The sequence below is a fragment of the Mastigoproctus giganteus genome, chromosome 10 (genome assembly GCF_048544385.1).
Source record: "Mastigoproctus giganteus isolate SK-2022 chromosome 10, ASM4854438v1, whole genome shotgun sequence".
Taxonomy (NCBI): Eukaryota; Metazoa; Arthropoda; class Arachnida; order Uropygi; family Thelyphonidae; genus Mastigoproctus; species Mastigoproctus giganteus.
Genome location: NC_143584.1, coordinates 78,350,406 through 78,371,862, shown reverse-complemented (window position 1 = coordinate 78,371,862; position 21,457 = coordinate 78,350,406). Strand labels below are relative to the sequence as shown.

At 37.8% G+C, this 21,457-nt stretch overlaps 1 protein-coding gene across 1 annotated transcript in view; it reads left to right on the top strand.

The window, feature by feature from the left end:
* LOC150079104 (epimerase family protein SDR39U1) overlaps positions 1-21,457 on the top strand; it is an 86,556-nt gene that overhangs the window by 52,480 nt on the left and 12,619 nt on the right. Inside the window, 1 exon segment of the mRNA XM_090382953.1 lies at positions 6,085-6,231. Coding sequence (XP_090239079.1) covers positions 6,085-6,231 — 147 coding nt within the window.

The following is a 21,457-nucleotide window of genomic DNA, read 5'->3' as shown; positions in this document are numbered from 1 at the left end:
TACTTATCTTTAAATATTTTAACTTTGTTCATCAGCAAGTTCCATGGACAGACTAGTTTTGTTTAACAAATGTTTATTTAGCAGTGGCAAATGATGCAAGAGAACAAGCTTGTACAGCATCAGCAAAAAGAAAAACACTTCCCATTTCACCTATTCATTTTGTCCAATAGTTTGTCTAGTTCTTCCTTGAATTTATTTAAGCTATCAACTCCCATAACAACAGATGGAAGTTTGAGTTTGTCAGCAATCAATCACCCACTGGCTAAAGGCAAACTTCTGCATGACTATTCTGAAACTGTACTTCCTCAAATCAGCATTTAGCTTTCTCAATCCATTCAAAGCCTTAAACACCTCAATCAGATCACTTTGCAGCAGCCTAGTCTCCAGAAGCTCAAATTTACAGAATTTACAGAACTCAAAGGGTTATTCTTACCTTTCTTGGTAAGAGCAACCCTTTGTTCCTGTCACCAGTCTCATTGCTTTTCTCTGTACTCATTCCAGCAGCTTTATATCCTTCCTAAAATAAGGCCACTAGACCTGTATGTAGTACTCAAGTTGTGGTCTGACCATTGCCCTATACATTGGGATAATCACCTCCCTTATCCCTGCTGGCGGCCTGCCTCCATTGCTCAGAGAACTTCATATCTGACTGCACAATTACCTCCATGTCTCTTTCATTTTCTGCTAACCTGTACCACATAGTTGTTACATTACTCTGAGGTTACTGCTATCCATATGCATTACTTTGCATTTATCAATGTTAAACTTTAATTGCCATTTCTGAGCCCATCTGCCTAACTTTTCTACATCCTGTTGCAGTAGCATACTGTCATTACTGTTATTAACCAACTGTCGACCTTTGTATCATCTGCAAACTTGGACATTAAGCCTTATATATCTGCATCAATATCATTGATAAATATAGAAAACAACAATGGTCCCAATGCCGAACCCTGGGTACGCAGACTACTAATTAAATAAGAAAGCACATTGAGAGTTTGAAAGGAGATTTATGAAAAATGATTTGTTTTGTATGCTACATTTGCAATCCTCTATGGTTCAAAAAAAAAACATAAAGAAACTGGCTGCTAAAGATAAACCATTGATATGCACTGCATTTCCCGATGTCAACAGGATCCTTGTGCATAATAGATGCAGAGGATCACTTAAGAACACCATTCCAGTGCTATCTAAGTCGAATGGCTTTGTCTATGCAGAAATTCCATCACATTTACCCAATTTGGATTTATTGACAGAGGCTTATTTTTGCTCGCTTACCATTCATGCATACGGACAAAACGGCATTCTGGGCCAAGTGATCAATGTGCCTGTTTCAATCCATCTCTTGCCAAGGGAGATTGACTGAAACAAGCACATTGATCACTTGTCCCAGAATGCCATATGCGTGTCTCAGGCACCTTATTTGCATTGCTTCAATATTTTATCAACTTGCCTCTCTATTGATTGTGTCAAATCACAATAGATCAGTCATTCTTTGATGACAGTCACATTGAAATTAATTTGGCTGAAAAAGACATACGTGAAGCAGTTCCGATCGAGGAAAGTCTTATCGCCCAACAGCAAACATTGTTGTGGAGCACGATAAATATCTTAGAATCACCCCACGAGAAGCTAACATATCGCAGAGCTTACTGTTTGATGAGCTCACAGAGGAACTGTCCTTTCCCAGCATTTATCTTAGGCAATTCAGAATGTTCAGAGATAATTTACACGTGACCCCCGTTCATGATGGCAACAAGCGAGCTCAGAAAATCTGACCGAAGTAGTTTTACTCCATATCATCTTTACATAGCAATGAAGGTAATGAGATTGAGAACGAGAGACTGGTGTTTCCGTAGCCAGGTGGGCAGGAGCAGCAGTGCGTAGCACACGCTTCTTGATTAGACCAGGGTTCGAGCCCGTGACCACCAAATACGGAGGATGCAGAAAGGTCAGGGAATGACCATCGCATATCCCCGGAGCAATATGGCCTTAGTTGCTAATGCTCCTAAAAAAAAAAAAAAAAAAAACCAACCAATGAGAGACTTTGACGGTGGCTTTCAATTACATAGGTAAAGATACAAAACTGACCCGCGAGCAAGTTCAATCCAAAGAAACATTGACAGCTGTATTGAAAACAATTTGGCCTACTTAACATTTCCAAACTCGACCTGCTACTGGGCTTAACGTAAGAATGATCTATTGCTATGATTAGACAGCTCGGTAAACCTACAATGTTCTTGGCTCTGATTGCCAATGAAATCGGTTGGCTGTGCTTGCTTCAGCTATTGTACAAGTTACAGAATAAGGGGTGCAATATTAGTGAGGATGATGCAAGCGACATGGACATCATGTGGAAGGCAACACTAGTGAACGGAGATGCTGTAACTTGTGCCACATACTTCAAGAAGATTGTGGATGTTATTAGAATATATTGCAGTCGAAACATTATAGCCTGTTTGGTCAATTTTACGTGGTCAACTTTTTCAATATAGCTGTTAAAGTTATTCGATCGGTTCTTACCTGTGCAAATTCTGCAGTATATATACTCCTTGAACGGTGACCTCTATAAGTTCGCAGTTGGTAAGAAATATAGGCAGCATTTGCATGGGTAGAACCAATCGGATAAATTTAACTGGTTTGGGGTGGCCTATGAAGGACTGGATTGCCCCTAAGGCGGGACTGGGATTATCTAGCCGCAGTTAGCCCAGAAATCTGGTTCGGAAATAATGCCAACCATCATTTTGATGGCAAAGATGAGTCTTCTCTCGTGAATGATGGCAGGAAGACGTCTGATGTTGAGAGCTGCCGCCATCTGGGTGGTCCTTGGTGCAGGGGGAAGCCGAAATTTCCACATGGCCAATTTCAGTAGCCTCTGAGATGCATCGTTGCAGATGAAGTTCAGACCTTGGCACAATAGGGTATGACTGGATATACACATTTTAATGTATCTGCACCCAACAACCTGGTCATGGGCGTGCATAATTTGTTGCTTAATCATCGACAGAACTTTATTTGCAGATGGTCTGTGTGTGGCAGAAAGGAGAGCTTTTGGCCAAAAATAATTAGCGATAGTTACATCTTTAAGTAAATCCCAAATCAATGTTTTATCTGCAGATTCTTAATTCATGAATAATCACTGCTTATAATAAAATCAAGAGTATTACTCCCTCTTGTTGTGCCTCCCTAACATGCTGCTGCTGTAGAAAACAGTCATCCAATAAATCTACAGAAGTCTTGCCAGTCTGTGACCGATCAATCCACAAGTTCCAGTTAATATGTGGAAAGTTAAACTTCCCCATTATAAGACATCCTGATATACTGGCCCACTCTACTTTTCTGTACAGCTGTTTGTTGTACACCTCAGAGTCATTAGGCCTATAAGACACTCCTACTCCCATTTTTGCTTTCCCAATGCTTGTGTCTGTCAAACCAAACTGACTCAGCATTGTACTGGTCATCATTGTACATGTCAACTGGATGCACTACCTTAATTTCTGTTCTTCTATACTAAGAGCATAACCCTTTACTATCATGTCCGCCCTTTATGCATGCATTGTACTCTCCATATTCAAATTCTGTGTCCCTTATGTCTGAGTAACACAATGTATCTGAAATCCCAACAATGTCTGCATTTGATGTCTCGCCAGCACTTCAAATTCTTCAAATTTATTTACTCTACTGCTAGTGTTGGTGTATGTGAAAGTATACATGCACCTGTTCTTACTCTTAGTTACCGTAACACAGCCCATGCATTTTCTTGTTTCATGATAACTCCCACTAACTCATGAAACCTCCAGTACCTTGCTTTCAAAGCTGCTTCTCATTCCAAAAGAAGCAGTTGAAGAATCACTTTCACCTCTGCTTGCGGTTATTAATCTGTTAGTCTGTCTCTCACCCGAAGTTAATAGTTTTCCAACCCACTTAACACTGCCTTGATAGCATCAGCAAATGTTCTTGTACCCTTTCTATTTAAGTGTATCTAATCCCTGTAGAAGTAGTGTCTCCTGTTAACAAGCATAGATCATGCTGAGAAAAATTCTACCGTATGAGCCTTGCACAGTCTTTCCAGGGCAATTGATTGATAAAACTGTCACTCTATACTCTCTCCTATTGTGTCTGGGCAGAATTGCATACACTTTCAAATTTAACCCTAACTCACAACTTTTTTTTTTCAACGTTGCCCTGTACTTGTTACAGGGCAATGTGAGGTGATCTTAATTTCTTGTGCTTTCAGTTAATTTGGTTATAATTACAGTTTGTTATAACAGATATTTGGAGTTTCTTAACTGTCATTATAGTGAATAAGTGGCAGTCATTGTAGTATTTTACCAAGAAGAGTTAACAAAGAGTCATTTTTCAGATGGTGATATCTTAATGTTGTTAAACTGTATTTATTGATTTACAAAGTGTACCTATTAAATAATGAGACTGCACATGCAGCCACTGCACACCAAGCATCACTTGTGAAACAAAGGCACAGCAATTCTTGAATCTTTCCCTAGTTGTCTGCTAAGTCATATGCTAACATGCTCATTTGCTTTGAAATGAGACAGGTTACCTTGTGGTTTTGCAATTTGCTGGAAAAATTAGAGAAAAAATTGAACAACGAATCAACATCAAATTTTTAACAGAAGTAATGAAAACACTATTGAAAGTTATGAATTGTTACATCAAGTTTATGGGGAAGATACTGTGTCAAGAGCTTGCGTGTTTGGCATAAAAGATTTTTAAAGGAAGGTGATGAACAGCCAAGCTGTTTGGTATCCATGAAAACTGATGAAAATGTGGTCTGGGTAAGGACATTAATTAGAAGTGATTATCATTGAAGCATTAGAATGGTAGCATCAGAACTCAGACAAAGAAACAGTTAGATGTATTTTAACTGAAAATTTAGGTATGAGAAAAGTGTCTGCCAAAATGGGGCTAAAAATTTTGAAGGGAGATCAAAGAATGAGAAGACTCCAAATGTGTGACGATGTTTTGAAAAAACTGAAGAAGATCCAGACTTTCTGAGTACTGTAATTATTTGTGATGAAAGTTGGTTGTTCCAGTATGACTCAAACTAAAAGACAGTCAATGCTGGAAGACACAAGACAATCCCTCAGATCAAAAAATGCAAGAATGCCAAATTCAAAAATGAAAACCATGCTTCTTATTTTATTTGATATTAAAAGGATTATTATGGCTGAATATATCCTGCCAAATTGGATTGTTGATCAAATGCACTACGTTGGAGAATACTGATAGTGCTGCATGAAAAAATTTGAAGGAAGAGACCTGAATTGTGAAAAAAAAACAAGTTTTTTTCTTGTTTTTGTGCTGGAAAAAAAGCAAATCCCTGTGTGTGTGTGTGGTGTGTGTGTGTGTGTGTGTGTGTGTGTGTGTGTGTGTGTGTGTGTGTGTGTGTGTGTGTGTGTGTGTGTGTGTGTGTGTGTGTGTGTGTGTGAGAGAGAGAATGCACCCTACTTGCCAGACCTAGCCCTTTTTTAATTTTTTTCCCCTTCCCTAAACTGAAACGAGTATTTAAGGGGAGCCCATTTTCAGTTTCAAGACATTCATAAAAAAATGACCAAAGTGTTAAAAGGCCTTACAGAAGATAATTTCCAGAAATGTTTCTGTTCTTGGAAGATGTGGAACAATGTGTGCAAGCCCAAGGCAATTATTTTGAAGGGTATAACTTGTAAGGTAATATTTCATTATATTTTTTTTATTGCAACAGTCTCATTATTTAATAGCCACAACTGGTATTTTAAAAGTTTGCTTTCAAAAATTAGTGTTTTGTTTAAATGAAATAAAATATATTTCTTCATATCCAATCATTATTTTGTCTACTTTTATTGCAATATTATGTCAACTAAGTTCAAATGAAATCTTAATTTCCTTTGAAAGTGTAGTATCAAATTATTAAGTTTTATTATAAAATTATAATAATTATATATGTATTATAAAAATTATAATAATTATATATGTATTATAAAAATTATAATAATTATATATGTATTATAAAAATTATAATAATTGTATATGCATTATAAAAAATATATGTATTTGATATATTTTTAAACAAGCTAATTTCTTTAGGGTATTACAAACCTAGTGAAACAGTTGAATATACAGAGGATAGTGAAGGAGGAACACATGATTTTTTAGCTGAGCTTTGTGCAAAATGGGAAGCATCTAATAATCTACCCTCAGAACTAAAAGTTAGGCGTGTCATCATACGTTCAGGTAGGATTCAGAGAACTATATTAGCTTTTTATTTTTAACATACCTTTTCTTTCCGTAAATGTTTACAGATTGTCTACATGTACAATATATATGAATATTAGACTTAGGGAAATATATTTAACCCCTTTTACCGAAAATGAAATTTGTGTTTTGATCTTGGTTCCTATTGTTGTTGTTATTTGGAAATGATATGGCACTTACATATTTGATATCAATAATTTTTCAAACTCTGATTTGATTTTTCTCTGTCCAAAAGAATTGATTTTTTGATAAAAGTTAAAGCGCATGAAATGTATGTGTGTGCCAATCACAAATGAGCCTCTTGATTTAATTGCTGTGGTTAAAAATTTTGCAAGTGCAGAAGCTTCATTATTTATTTAATTTTTTTTTTTTTTTTGAATTTCAGTCAAGTTTGTGTATGTTTTTTCAAACATTTTTATATCTTTTTATTTAACTGTTGCACAATCTACCAAATATTGAAGTAAGCCCTGACTGATATCATTGTTTATGGTTAATATATTAAGAGTAAAATAAATTCCAGAGGTTAGAAGCATCTATTTATATCTTTTCTGGTTTCCATATCAACAGGAAAGAATTTTTTGGGAAAATGTAATGAAAATGATTATTTAACATTAACAAACTCCCACATAAAAACATTGCATTGCAGATGCAAACCTCTCATTAAAAGGAACCAAAGATACATTCCCATGTATTTTAAAGTGAGAGAAAGGAAGTAGGTTTGCATTTTGTAATGTATATAAATGTAAAGTCAATATTGTCCATGGTGAAAAACATGATATTGCTGTCCATTTTAAGTTTGCAGAACAAACCTATTCTCAAGGACGGTTCAAAGAGTGAAATGGGTAACTACAGACCTGTAACTATATGATATCTGTGCCAAGAAAAATAATGGAGTTAATAGTCGAAATAATGCTATATCATTATAATAGGAGTGGAGCCTTAAGGGAATCACAGCATGGGTTTGTTACGGGTAGATCATGCTTGCTAATTGATCTGATTAGCTACTTTGAGTTTGTCGCAAGGTGACTGATGACAAGAATAATTTTGACATCATATACTTAGATTTCAGTAAATCCTTTTATACTATATAACAGTTATGGACATGTTAGCACTATAGATAAAGGGATAGTTAATTGGTAGGACACAAAGAGTGGTTATATAAATGATCACTAGTCTTCATGAATTAATATAGTAGGGTGTTGCAGAGATTAGTATTAGCAAATTCAAGGCAGAACTAGCCAAACATTTGGAACAAATGTATCAGTGAAATTGGAAGGTTTTTTTTTTTTTTTTTTTTTTTTGGCTTATGCTTCATAAGCTTGCTTTCTTTCATTATGTGCCTCTAATAATGCTAATGGCCACATGGTGCAAGGAAGCCTATGGCTTATACTGCACCAGCCAAAAAAAAAAAAAAATAATAATAATAAAATAAAATAACAAAAAATAAAAATAATAAAATAATAAGAATAAAAAATAAATAAAATAATAAGCAGTCTCTCCGGTTAACAAGCACAGAGCACACTGAAAAAAATTCTGCTCCATGAGCCTTGGACAATCTATCCAGGGCCAAATTGATTGAAAAGGCTCTCATCATATACTCTCTCCTATCGTGTCTGGGCAGAATTGCGGCCACTTTCAAAATCAACCCTAGCTTGCGACTTTTTTCAACATTGACCTGTACTTGTTAATTAAATCTGCAGATCTCTTACTCTTAAGGTCATTAGTGCCAACATGTACAACAATATGACCTTTTGTGCTGCCCTTAAAAAGATGATATCTGCTCTACAACATCTTCAACTTTTGCCCCTGGCAGACATACCGCGGTCCTATTCCACCTATCCTTTTTGCATAATATATTCCTTGTCTCCCTTACAATAGAGTTACAATAACTACTTCCTGTGGGACCAATACATTCTGCCTTGGAGATTGTTGCTGTGTTGTGTGATGCACAGGAGTGAGCTCTGACGTTGAGTTAGGCAGCTGAGAGTTTGATGGGCCCCTCTTATTAATTTCCTCGAGGGCATCTACCCCACACCTCAAACTCTCATAGATGTCCATCAGAACGTTGAGTTGGCACCTAATTGCCTCACAGTCTCTGCACCCAGCACACACAAAGACATCCTCCTTGGCTAGATCATGTCCTGTTTTAGAGAGGCCACAAACATTTCACATAGCACACTTTTTTTTGCTGTGATGCATCGGAGAATCACCCCTTTCAGTTCTTCCTCGAGCCACAGCAATCTGGCTAATCTGTGAGCATTGCTTTGCTGCTCTAGTCTGGATCATGACTAGAGCAGCAATGATCCGTTTAAGTACAATTTAATTGACAATGAAATTTAATAAGATTAATAAGTTTTACTGATTAATTGATAATACTATACTATATTAAGCTAACAGATTTCTGATACAGTGCTACGTGTTTTGCTATCTAGTTTTACGTTAAACCTTATGCTATCTAGTTCGGGATATATGTTGTATCGTATAACGATGACGGAAAGTTACAAATGGTAAATTTACGGACTCTAAGTATTAACTTTCAAAATAAACCAATGTGCTTGACTAGGACTATAAGCTACTTGTAGAAAATAATTTAATATAACAATTAAGTCAATAAAACAGCTAAATATAATTAAAAACTTACTGTTCACCGGAGCTGCAAAATCTTGTCCAACACATGGACATCCTTACCGCTAGTCTTCCATGTACATAGCATCAGTAAGAGTGATGTCACATCACCACCCACATCACCACCTATGCCTGTAGATTTTGTTTCATGTCATATAAGAGAGTACTGTACAGACTTTCCACTTTCTCTGTAGTTTGTTATACTACATAACAAACTTTCTCCATAGTTTGTTATGTAGTATAATAAAATGTTACAATTTAAACTTTTAAAAGAAAGAGCAAAAGTAATTATATTAAAAATAGTGGTTCTTAATGCAGATTTTACTGTGATATACCACTTATGCAAGATGTAGATAGTGACTGTAAAAAATGGGGGGCTTGACTTTTATGGTATGAATTTCAGATTTTCAAGGAAAAAACAGAAGTTGACATATGCAAAAATATACAGTATTATATTTTTTTATTTTATTTTATTTTTTTGAAGGAAAGTGTTGAAAGAAAAGAAAGTTTATAGAAGTTTCAGTTCTCTTAGTGAAGTGGTGAAGAAGATACAAAAAATTTGTGAACAAGATGGTTTTCACTAAGCAAAAGTTGGTCAAGATTTTTTTTTGTTGGGTGCATGGCGCAATCTGTGCTTAATTCCTTTTTGAGGCGTAGTCAAAACAACCCTTCATTTCTATCAATGCATCTAATAGTTCTGTAAGTAGCAAGAAAATTGCTCTTACATCATAAATGGTATTACCGTATTTCCCCGTGTATAAGACGCACCTTAATTTTGGGGCCCGAAATTTGAAAAAAAAAAAAAATGTATTACATAAAGTTATTGAACTCAAGTTTTATTCATCATAAAATTCATGCAACTCTTCATCACTGTCAAAACTCCCATCCATTAGTTTGTCCTCATCTATGTCTGATGATGAATCACTGTCTTCATTAGCATTAGTAGAGGCATATGATGGAAGAAAGCAAGCTTATGCAGCATCAGCCAAAACAAAAAAAAAAAAAAAAAACTCCTTCCACTTCACCCCTCTCTTCGTTCGAAATACCTGTCCAGCTGAGCCTTAAATTTATTTAGGCTACCAACTTCCACAACAAGGGATGGAAGTCTGTTCCACCAACCAACTACCCGCTGGCTAAAGGCAAATTTCCGCACATCTGTCTTTCCTCAATTTGAATTTATGCCCTCTCAGGTTATTATTCTGAGCAAGAGGAAGAATCCCATCAGCATTGAGCATGCTCAAACCATTCAAGGCTTTATACACCTCTATCAAATCACCTCGCCGGTGCCTAGTCTCCAGACACTGTAATTTGCAAAACTTAAGCCTTTCTTCGTAACAGCAACCCTTTGTTCCATTCGCTAATCTCGTTGCCCTTCTCTGTACTTGTTCCAGCAACTCTACATCCTTCTCGAAATGAGGCCTCCAGAGCTGTACTCAAGGTGTGGCCTGACCATTGCCTTATACAAGGGAATAATCACCTCCCTATCCCTGCTAGTAAAATTCCTGTATATCATTGACAAGACACCATGAGCTACTCTTGCAGCCCGTCTGCACTGCTCAGAGAACTTCATATCTGCCTGCACAACCACCCCCAGGTCCTTTTCATTCTCTACCACTGTCAGTGTAGTACCACAGAGTTGATATGTTGCTCTGGGGTTGCTGTTTCCCATATGTAGTACTTTACATTTCTCAATGTTAAACTTCATTTGCCACCTCTCAGCCCAAATCCTCAACCTTTCCAGATCCTGTTGCAGCAGCATAGTGTCAGTAGGGTTCTTAACAACCCTGCCAACCTTTGTATCATCTGAAAACTTGGAAATTAAGCTTGATATACCATCATCAATATTATTTATAAATACAGAAAACAATAATGGACCAACACTGAACCCTGAGGGACTCCAGTAATAACATTAGTCCACGATGAGCAGTGTCCATCGATTACCACTCTGTCTTCTCCCCCTCAACCACCCTTTTATCCATAGCAGCAATTTGCCTCCAATGCTACACTGCTCCAATTTGTGCAGCAGTCTTCCATGTGTCAAAAGTATCAAAAGCCTTTCTTAGATCGAAGTGTATAATATCAAAGTTATTCCCTGCATCTAGTTCTTTTGTGACTGCATCATAGTATCCAATCAAATTGGTCAGGCAAGACTTTCCCTTAACAAAACCATGCTGTGTCCGATCTATAACTGAAGTCTTGTCTAGATGATCCTGCAGTGTTTCTTTAACCAGTGCCTCCATTAATTTTCCTGGAACAGAAGTTAAACTCGCAGGTCTTCAATTACTTGTGTCAGTCTTTGATCCTCCTTTGTGAATTGGGGTCACATTTGCACATGAGAAACATTTACTCTTGAAACAGTGGTTATGGTAGTGCCTTGAGTTTTAAATGAATAGCAGATTCACTATTTTTTGGTGATACAGTAGATGCTCACTAATCCGGATTAATTGGGGATGAGATCATCCAGATTAAGTGATAATTGATATTAGTGGAAGGAAAAGATTGCCTTAAAAAAATAAAAATTTAGAACACAAATAAATAGAAAATTTTATGATATAGGTAGAGCGTTTATTTAAAAACTATAAAAAGATAATACATTTATCCATCTATAGAAGACTGAGAAGTTGTACAGGAGACTCTTGATTAACCGGGACACTTCAAGACTCCAAAGTTAAAAAAACAAAATATATATATATATATATATCCACCGGAAATTGTAAAATTCAAGTAATAAATAGAAAGGTATAATCAGATGTTTTGCAAGTTGTACGTAATACATAAGCGATAAGAAGTGGCATTATAAGTTGTGATTGGGACAAGAATGTACCTATTATCCCACAACCCCCCCGCTGTCTTCACGCCGGCCACTCAAAAAAAAAAAAAAAAAAAAAAAAAAATGGAAAGAGAACAAATGTTTAGTTTGTTTTAGTGCATTGCGTGGATTGTTGTGCTCCATTGCACCGAAAAAATAAAAAAATTGTTTTGTTATTTATGTTAGGTGTCGAAACGTTTTTTATACTAAATATTTTTTTTTTTTGTTTAAAAATTGATTTAGAAAATGATGGGCGAATGAAAAAGAGTTATGCTATCAACTGAACAAAAAACTTCAAATTATTCAAAAGTTTGAAAACGGTGCATCCGTTAAATCTTTAGTGAACCATTATAATGTTGGTAACCAAACCATAGATGACATCGTAGAAATTAAAGGGAAGCTATTAGACTTTTTGGCACATCTGACAGCGTTAAAAGCATGCCTATGAGAAAAACGATGAAACCGTCTGCATATGAGGACTTCGATAACCAAGAGTTGTGGTTTTGCCAAAAATTACATAAACCCATAATATATTAAATATGTTAACTTACATACATATAAAGAAGTACATGATAATGTTTAAGTCAAACTAAATGCAGGAAGGGATATACTCATATATTCAAGAGTATAAATTATTTATATAATATTGGTGTAAATACACCATAGATAACTCTTAAACAAAAAAACTACGATAGTAGTGTAAAAGGGGCATAATTTTATCTGTATCTCATATTGTGAAGGAGCTGCACAATATGAGATACAGATAAAATTATGCCCTTTTTACTCTGCTTATCGTAGTTTTTTTTTGTTTAAGAGTTATCTATGGTGTATTTACATCAATGTGTGGCAGAAGACAGAGAGTGGTAATCAATGGAAAATCGTGGATTAATGTTATTAGTGGAGTCCCTCAGGGTTCAGTGTTGGGTCCATTGTTGTTTTCTGTATTTATAAATGATGATGATGGTATATCAAGCCTAATGTCCAAGTTTGTAGACGATACAAAGGTTGGCAGGGTTGTTAAGGACACTAAGGATAGTACGCTGCTGCAACAGGATCTAGGAAAGTTGAGCAGATGGGCTGAGAGGTGGCAAATGAAGCTGAACATTGACAAATGTAAAGTACTACATGTGGGAAGCAGTAACCCCAGAGGGGCTTAGCGGGGAACAGGTATTCTGTGTATTATCAAACACTCAGTCTAAAACACTGATGGATTCAATATCTTTCTATTACAGAAGATTTAAGAGAAGTCTGGTTGGCCTGCCTCACTAAAATCTGCTCATGCAGACCTCGATGGCAAGCCCTGTTACGTCACTTAGGTGGCAACGAACGTGTAGAGTGGTTCTCTTCAAAATGCCTGGTCAGCGTGAAGAAGAAAAGACCAAACCTTCCAGCATATAACAGCACGACAAAACAAATGGCCTTCAGACCCCAGCGGATTTCACTCCCCCTCTTAGGGCAGTTAGAGGATCAGAGTGGAAGCAGATTGTGCTAAGGATCTCTGGGTACGACCAGGCTGCCATGCATGTAAACTGAACTTGGCCTGTTACAATGTAAGATCGCTCATCGGTGAAGACAAGGTATTAGAGCTGGAAAAGGAACTAGAAAATGTGAATTGGGATATCATCGGTTTGGCTGAAACAAGAAGAAGAAATGAATCACTTATAAGTTTATCAAGTGGAAATCACCAATGTAAACAGTGAAAGGAGCAAAGGTGGAGTTGGGTTTCTGGTTCATAAAGATATAAAAAACATTTTGGAATTCAAAAGTACATTACCAAGGGTGTCAAGACTAATACTCAAGATTTCTAAGAGCTACAAGCTAAAGGTCGTAATGATTTATGCACCAATATCGAGCCATGATGATGAAGAGGTTGAAGAAATGTACACCGAAATTGAGAGTCTTCATGATGAGCAGAAAACCCCACTACACTATTATTATGGGGGACTTCAATGCTAAGGTTGGAAAAAGACAATACAGTGCAGAAAGGGGAATTTTGGAATTGGTGAAAGAAATGAAAGAGGTGAAAGACTTGTGGAATTTGCAGAATCTCAGGGATTGTTAGTAATGAACACTTTTTTCAAGAAAAGGGTGAACAGACAGTGGACAGGGAAGAGTCCAAATGGATTAACAACAAATGAAATCGACTTCATCCTCACTAACAGAAGCTATATCGTGAATGATGTTTCCGTCCTGAATAAGGTAAATGTTGGAGAGCGTTGTCAATCAATTCGGCCCTGGAAAGATTGTGCAAGGCTCAAGGGGTAGAATTTTTTTCAGCCTGGACTGTACTTGTTAACAGGAGAGATTGCTTCTACAAGGATGGGATACACTTAAATAGAAAGGGTGCAAGAATATTTGCTGATGCTATCGAGGCAGTGTTAGGTGGGTCGGAAAACTGCTAGCTTGGGGGGAGACAAAGACCAATAGATTGACAGTAGCCACTGGCAGAGGTGAAAGAGATTCTTGCACTGCTTCTATTAGAATGAGCAGAAGCCTGAAAAACAAGATGCTTGATATTTCAGAGACTGCTGGGAGCCATTACGGTACAAGTAAACACATGGGTTGTTTTAGGGTAGCTAAGAATAGAAACAGGTGCAGGTATACTTGCGTGTACACCAATGCTAGGAGTTTAGTAAACAAATTTGATGAATTTGAGGTATTGCTCAAAATATCAAAGGCAGATATTGTTGGGATATCAGAGACGTGGTGTCACACAGATATAAGGGATGTAGAACTGGAATTTGGGGAGTACAACGTCTACAGAAAGGATAGACAGGATAGGAAGGGGGAGGGGTTGTTATGCTATTAGTTAAGAAACACATAAAAACCAAGGAAGTGAAGCCAGTCGACATCGCTGGACAGTGCAGTGTTGAGTCAGTTTGGTGTGACATAAGCATTGGGCAATCAAAATTGAGAGTAGGAGTGTGCTATAGGCCTAATGACTCTGATGAGTATAATAAGAAACTGTACAGGAAAATAGAGTGGGCCAGTAAATCAGAGAGTCTTATAATGGGAGATTTTAATTTCCCAGATATTGACTGGAATTTGGGAGCTGGTCACTCACACACTAGCAGGGCTTTTGTGGATTTATTGGATGATTGTTTTCTACATCAGCATGTTCGGGAGGCAACTAGAGGGAGTAATACTCTTGATTTGATTATCAGCAGTGATTCTTCATGCATTAAGAATCTGCAGATAAAGGAACCACTAGGTGGCAGTGATCACAGTGTGCTGAAGTGGAATTTACTCAAAGAGGTAACTACCATTAGGGGTAAAGGGAAGGGTTATTGCTTCCATAAAGGCGACTACAATGGACTGAGACAGTATTTAAATTCTATACAGTGGGACCAACTGATGATGTTACCAACAGCAAATTCAAAATGGGAAGCATTCAAAGAACTTATCTTGGAAGCTAGTAGGCTTTACATACTAACTAAGAAGTATTGTTCAAGGTTTAGGCCAAAATGGATATCAGATAAACTAATGAGGCATATGGCAGAGAAGAAAAATGCATGGGATACTTACAAATTAACACATGACACAGAAGCCTATGATAGATACAAGTTGATATGCAACCAAGTTACAAAGGAGGTTAGGCAGGTGAAGGCAGATTACGAGAAATCCTTGGCAAGGGATGCAAAGAAAAACAGCAATGAGTTCTTTACTTATGTAAACTCTAGAAGGAAGGGGATGAATCAGATTGGTCCACTTGATATTGATGGGTCAAGTGTTGATGATCTGGCTCAGGTAGCTAACAAACTAAATGAATATTTTGCATCGACATTCACACATGAGGAGTTATTCAGCGAGGGGAATGCCAGAGGTGTATTCAACTCTAACAGTAAGCTACAGAATCTTGAAATAACTGCGAGTAAAGTGGAGGAGAAATTGTTGAAGATAAACACAAGAAAGGCACCCGGGGTGGATGGAATCTATCCAGTTATATTAAAGGAGGCAGCAAAGGAAGTAAGCAAACCCTTAGCCATAAGTATGAGAGCTTCCTTGGACTCAGGGGAAGTACCCATAGACTGGAAATGTGCAAATGTGACCCCAATTCACAAAGGAGGATCAAAGGCTGACACAAATAATTATAGACCTGTGAGCTTAACTTGTGTTCCAGGAAAATTAATGGAGGCACTGGTTAAAGAAGCACTGCAGGATCATTTAGACAAGACTTCAGCTATAGCTTGGACACAGCATGGTTTTGTTAAGGGGAAGTCTTGCCTGACCAATTTGATTGGATACTATGATGCAGTCACAAAAGAACTGGATGCAGGGAATAGCTTTGATATTGTATACTTGGATCTTAGAAAGGCTTTTGATACTGTTGCACATGGAAGACTGCTACACAAATTGGAGCAGTGTGACATTGGAGGCAAATTGCTGCTATGGATAAAGGGGTGGTTGAGGGGGAGAAGACAGAGAGTGGTAGTCAATGGACACTGCTCATCGTGGAATAATGTTATTAGTGGAGTCCCTCAGGGCTCAGTGTTGGGTCCATTATTGTTTTCTGTATTTATAAATGATATTGATGATGGTATATCAAGCTTAATGTCCAAGTTTGCAGACGATATAAAGGTTGGCAGGGTTGTCAAGGACACTACTGACACTATGCTGCTGCAACAGGATCTGGAAAGGTTGGGCAGATGGGCTGAGAGGTGGCAAATGAAGTTTAACATTGACAAATGTAAAGTACTACACATGGGAAACAGCAACCCCAGAGCAACGTATCAACTCTGTGGTACTACACTGACAGTGATAGAGAATGAAAGGGACTTGGGGGGTGGTTGTGCAGGCGGATATGAAGTTCTCTGAGCAGTGCAGACGGGCTGCAAGAGTAGCTCATGGAGTATTGTCAATGATATACAGGAATTTTTCCAGCAGGGATAAGGAGGTGATTATTCCCTTGTATAAGGCAATGGTCAGCCCACACCTTGAGTACAGCTCTGGAGGCCTCATTTCAAGAAGGATGTAGAGCTGCTGGAACGAGTACAGAGAAGGACAACAAGATTAGTGAATGGAACAAAGGGGTGCTCTTACGAAGAAAGGCTTAAGTTTTGCAAATTACAGTGTCTGGAGACTAGGCACCAGCGAGGTGATCTGATAGAGGTGTATAAAGCCTTGAATGGTTTGAGCATGCTCAATGCTTATGGGATTCTTCCTCTAGCTCAGAATAATCACCTGAGAGGGCATAAATTCAAATTTAGGAAAGACAGATGTAGGATAGACGTGCGGAAATTTGCCTTTAGCCAGCGGGTGGTTGGTTGGTGGAACAGACTTCCATCCCTTGTCGTGGAGGTTGATAGCCTAAATAAGTTTAAGGCTCAGCTGGGCAGGTATTTTGAACGAACGGAGGGGTGAAGTGGAAGTGGTTTTTTTTTTTTTTTTTTGGCTAATGCTAATGATTTATGCACCAATATCGAGCCATGATGATGAAGAGGTTGAAGAAATGTACACCGAAATTGAGTCTTCATGATGAGCAGAAAACCCCACTACACTATTATTATGGGTAACTTCAATGCTAAGGTTGGAAAAAGACAAAACGGTGCAGAAAGGGGAATTTTTTAATTGGTGAAAGAAATGAAAGAGGTGAAAGAATTGTGGAATTTGCAGAATCTCAAGGATTGTTAGTAATGAACACTTTTTTTCAAGAAAAGGGTGAACAGACAGTGGACAGGAAGAGTCCAAATGGATTAACAACAAATGAAATCGACTTCATCCTCACTAACAGAAGATATATCGTGAATGATGTTTCCGTCCTGAATAAGGTAAATGTTGGAAGTGATCACAGAATGGTAGGATGCACACTTGATATAGATGTAGGAAAGGAAAAGAAAAAACTGACTCGAGTAAATAATATGAAGGTCTTTGAGATAACAGAAGAGGAGAAAGAGCAGTTGGTACTGGAACTTAAGAACAAGTTTGAGCTTCTGCAGACTGCTCAGGACCAAGATATCGACGAGGAATATTACAACTTTCTGAAAGTGATAAAGCCCAAGAAACCTATAGGGAAAAGGAAATCCAAAGAAGAAAAAATTAGTCAAGAAACACTTGTTATGATGAAACGAAGGCTACAAATGAAGAGCAAGATAAACACTAAAAAGAAAATTGAGTATACTGAGTTATGCAAAGCCAGAGGCTCAGAGAGGACATAAGATTTAACACAAGAAAAGTAGAACAAGCATTAAGGGAAAACAAAGGATTTAAATCAGCAACCATAAGCAGTAATACAGAAAGACAAATGATACCGAAACTGAAGAATAGCGATGGTGTACTTATAAATAGCAGAGAAGGCATAATTTAAATAGCAGAAGACTATTATAGAGAATTATACAAGGAGCGAGGGAATGATGATGAACCCAACATCACGAATTAGCAACACATACGACATACCCGATATTCTTCCTGATGAAATAGAACAGCCATTGAAGAAAATGAAGAATCAGAAGCCCCTGGGGAAGATGAAGTTACTTTAGATCGGTTAAACTGGGAGGAAGAAACATAACACAAAAATTGGCAAGGCTCTTCGCAAAATGCATTAGAAAAGGTGTGACACCTAAGGAGTTGTTATGCAGCAAAACTATGCAATCATAGTTTTGCTGCATAAGAAAGGAGATATATCAGAAATTCGAAATTATAGACCATTTAGCTTGTTATCCCACATCTACAAGTTGTTCACAAGGATCATTACTAACAGATTAGAAATAATACTCAATGAGAATCAACCGAAAGAGCAAGCTGGCTTTAGGACAGGATTCGCAACTATGGATCACCTTCACGTAATATCACAGCTAATGGAGAAAGCAAATGAATATAAAATACCATTATGCCTGGCATTTGTGGATTATGAAAAGGCATTTGACTCCACACAGCATAAGGCAATGTTTTGGGCACTGGAAAGACAAGGCATAGATATCCCATATATTATAATTTTAATGAAAATATATGAGAACACTACCTCCTTTATTAGACTAGACAAAGATAGTAGCAAATTTAAAATTGAGAAAGGAGTTTGACAAGGAGACACAACATCTCCGAAGCTGTTTACTGCTGCCCTTGAGGAAGCTTTCAGAAGATTAGACTGGTCGCAGAAAGGAGTCAATGTAAATGGAGAGTACCTAAACCATTTACAATTTGCAGATGACATTGTGGTCATGCCGACCGGGCTAGCCGGGTGGGTAAAGTGCTTGCCTGGCAACCCAAAGGTCGCGGGTTCGATTCCCGCCTCGGGCTTGGATCAAAGTACTGCAAAAACCTTGGGAGGTGCATTATGGCCACAGAAGCCTATGGGCCAACAACTACCAAAAAAAAAAAAAATTGTGGTCATAAGCCACGATTCCAAAGAATTAGAGGAAAATCTTAATCAGTTATGCACAGTTAATAAGGATTTTGGATTAAAGATGAATATGGTTAAAACAAAAAATAATGATGAGGAAGGGATATAATCATTAATGGTGCAGTAATTGAAAAGGTGGAGTCATATACTTATCTGGGACAAGTTATTAGCTGTAATAATGATAACTGGCTGGAAGTCAAGAGACGAATAAATTTTGGATGGACAGCATTCAGGAAATATAGTCACATACTGAAGAGCAATATTCCAGTTTGTCTGAAACGTAAAATAATGAACCAATGTATACTCACCAAAAGAATGGAAGAGAAAGTGAGAACTACACAGCAAAGAACGGAACGAATTATATTGGGAATCAGACTGTTAGATAAGAGGATAAACACATGGATTAGGCAGCAAACTCAAGTAAAGGGAATTCTTATCAAAACTAAAGAACTAAAATGGTCTTGGGCAGGACACACAGCTCGGAGACATGATGACAGATGGACTAAGAAAATAACAGAATGGTACCCAAGAGGAACTAGAAAGGGCATTTCACTTTTGACATCTGTAGTGAAAACCTGGAAGACAACAGCGGAGATGGATAGATGAAATTCATGAGTAGCTGAAAATTCATTCAGGGTACTAAATGGATGGCCATTGCACAAAACAGAAGGAACTGGAAAGTTGCTGGAGTCGCCTTCATCCTGCAGTGGATTGAAAATGGCTGATGATGATGAACCCCAGAATAACGTATCAACTCTGTGGTACTCTGACAGTAGTAGAGAATGAAAAGGACCTGGGGATAATTGTGCAGGCAGATATGAAGTATTCTGAGCAGTGAAGACGATCTGCAAGAATAGCTCATGGTATACAGGAATTGTATACCATGATATACTTGTACAATTGAGTACAATTCCTGTATACCATGATATACAAGTATACAGGAATATCAATGAAAAATTCCTGTATATCAATGATATACAGGAATTTTTCTAGCAGGGATAAGGAGGTGATTATCCCCTTGTATAAGGCAATGGTCAGGCCACACCTTGAGTACAGTATACAGGTCTGGAGGCCTCATTTAAGAAGGATGTAGAGCTGTTGGAATGAGTACAGAGAAGAGCAACTAGATTAGTGAATGGAACAAAACGTTGCTCTTACAAAGAAAGGTTTAAGTTTTGCAAATTACAGTGCCTGGATACTAGGCACCTGCGAGGTGATCTGATTGAGGTGTATAAAGCCTTGAATGGTTTGAGCATGCTCAGTGCTGATGGGATTCTTCCTCTTGCTCAGAATAATCACCTGAGAGGGCATAAATTCAAATTGAGGAAAGACAGATATAGGATAGATGTGCAGAAGTTTGCCTTTAGCCAGTGGGTAGTTGATTGGTGGAACAGACTTCCATCCTTTGTTGTGGGAGTTGATAGCCTAAATAAATTTAAGGCTGAGCTGGATAGGTATTTGGAATGAACGGAGGGGTGAAATGGGAGCAGTTTTTTTTTTTTTTTTAGGCTGATGCTGCATAATCTTGCTTCCTCGCATCGTATGTTTCTACCAGTGCTAATGCTAATTTACACTGATATTATATAGATAAAGAATTACACAAATGAAGCAATATAAGCAATAACAACTGTCTGATTCAGAGTCAACAACAAGACTGAACAACACTCAAACAATGTGCTGTATGTTCCATCTCTCTCTCTCTCTCTCTCTGCACAGTCAGAGTGGCTCAGTTGCCTTCCTAAATCCTGTTTCTTTCAAAGTACAGTACTCAACTGTGAAAGAATTTTTAATGTTTCGATGCAGATTAGCGAGGGTTTACTGTATTTACAGTGGCAGACAAAAAAACTGCATCACCTTAAAAATAGTAACATTTGATTTGTTGGGTTTTTTTTTTTTTTTTTTTTTTTCAAGAGCATTAGCAACTAAGGCCATATTGCTCTGGGGATATACGGTGGTCATTCCCTGACCTTTCCGCATCCTCCGTATTTGGTGGTCATGGGCTCGAACCCCGGTCTAATCAAGAAGCGTGTGCTACGCACTGCTGCCCCTGTCCACCTGGCTACAGAGGCGCCAGTAACATTTGTAGTGAAACGTATAAGATATTGTTCGATTACAGTCATTGTGTTTGTCGCAAAGCAAAGGTATTGCATCAGCTGTTTCTATAAATACGATGCTGGAAGGGTATACACGCTCATTAGTATCCTGTTTTGCGGAGGTGTAAGCATGGCTCCATGTGTTCAGTGGACATTACAGTCATTGTGTTTGTCGCAAAGCAAAGGTATTGCATCAGCTGTTTCTATAAATACGATGCTGGAAGGGTATACACGCTCATTAGTATCCTGTTTTGCGGAGGTGTAAGCATGGCTCCATGTGTTCAGTGGACACAAAGAAAAAAAAGTGTAGATGTTGCTCTGTCCCTGGAAGGGCTTTCTACA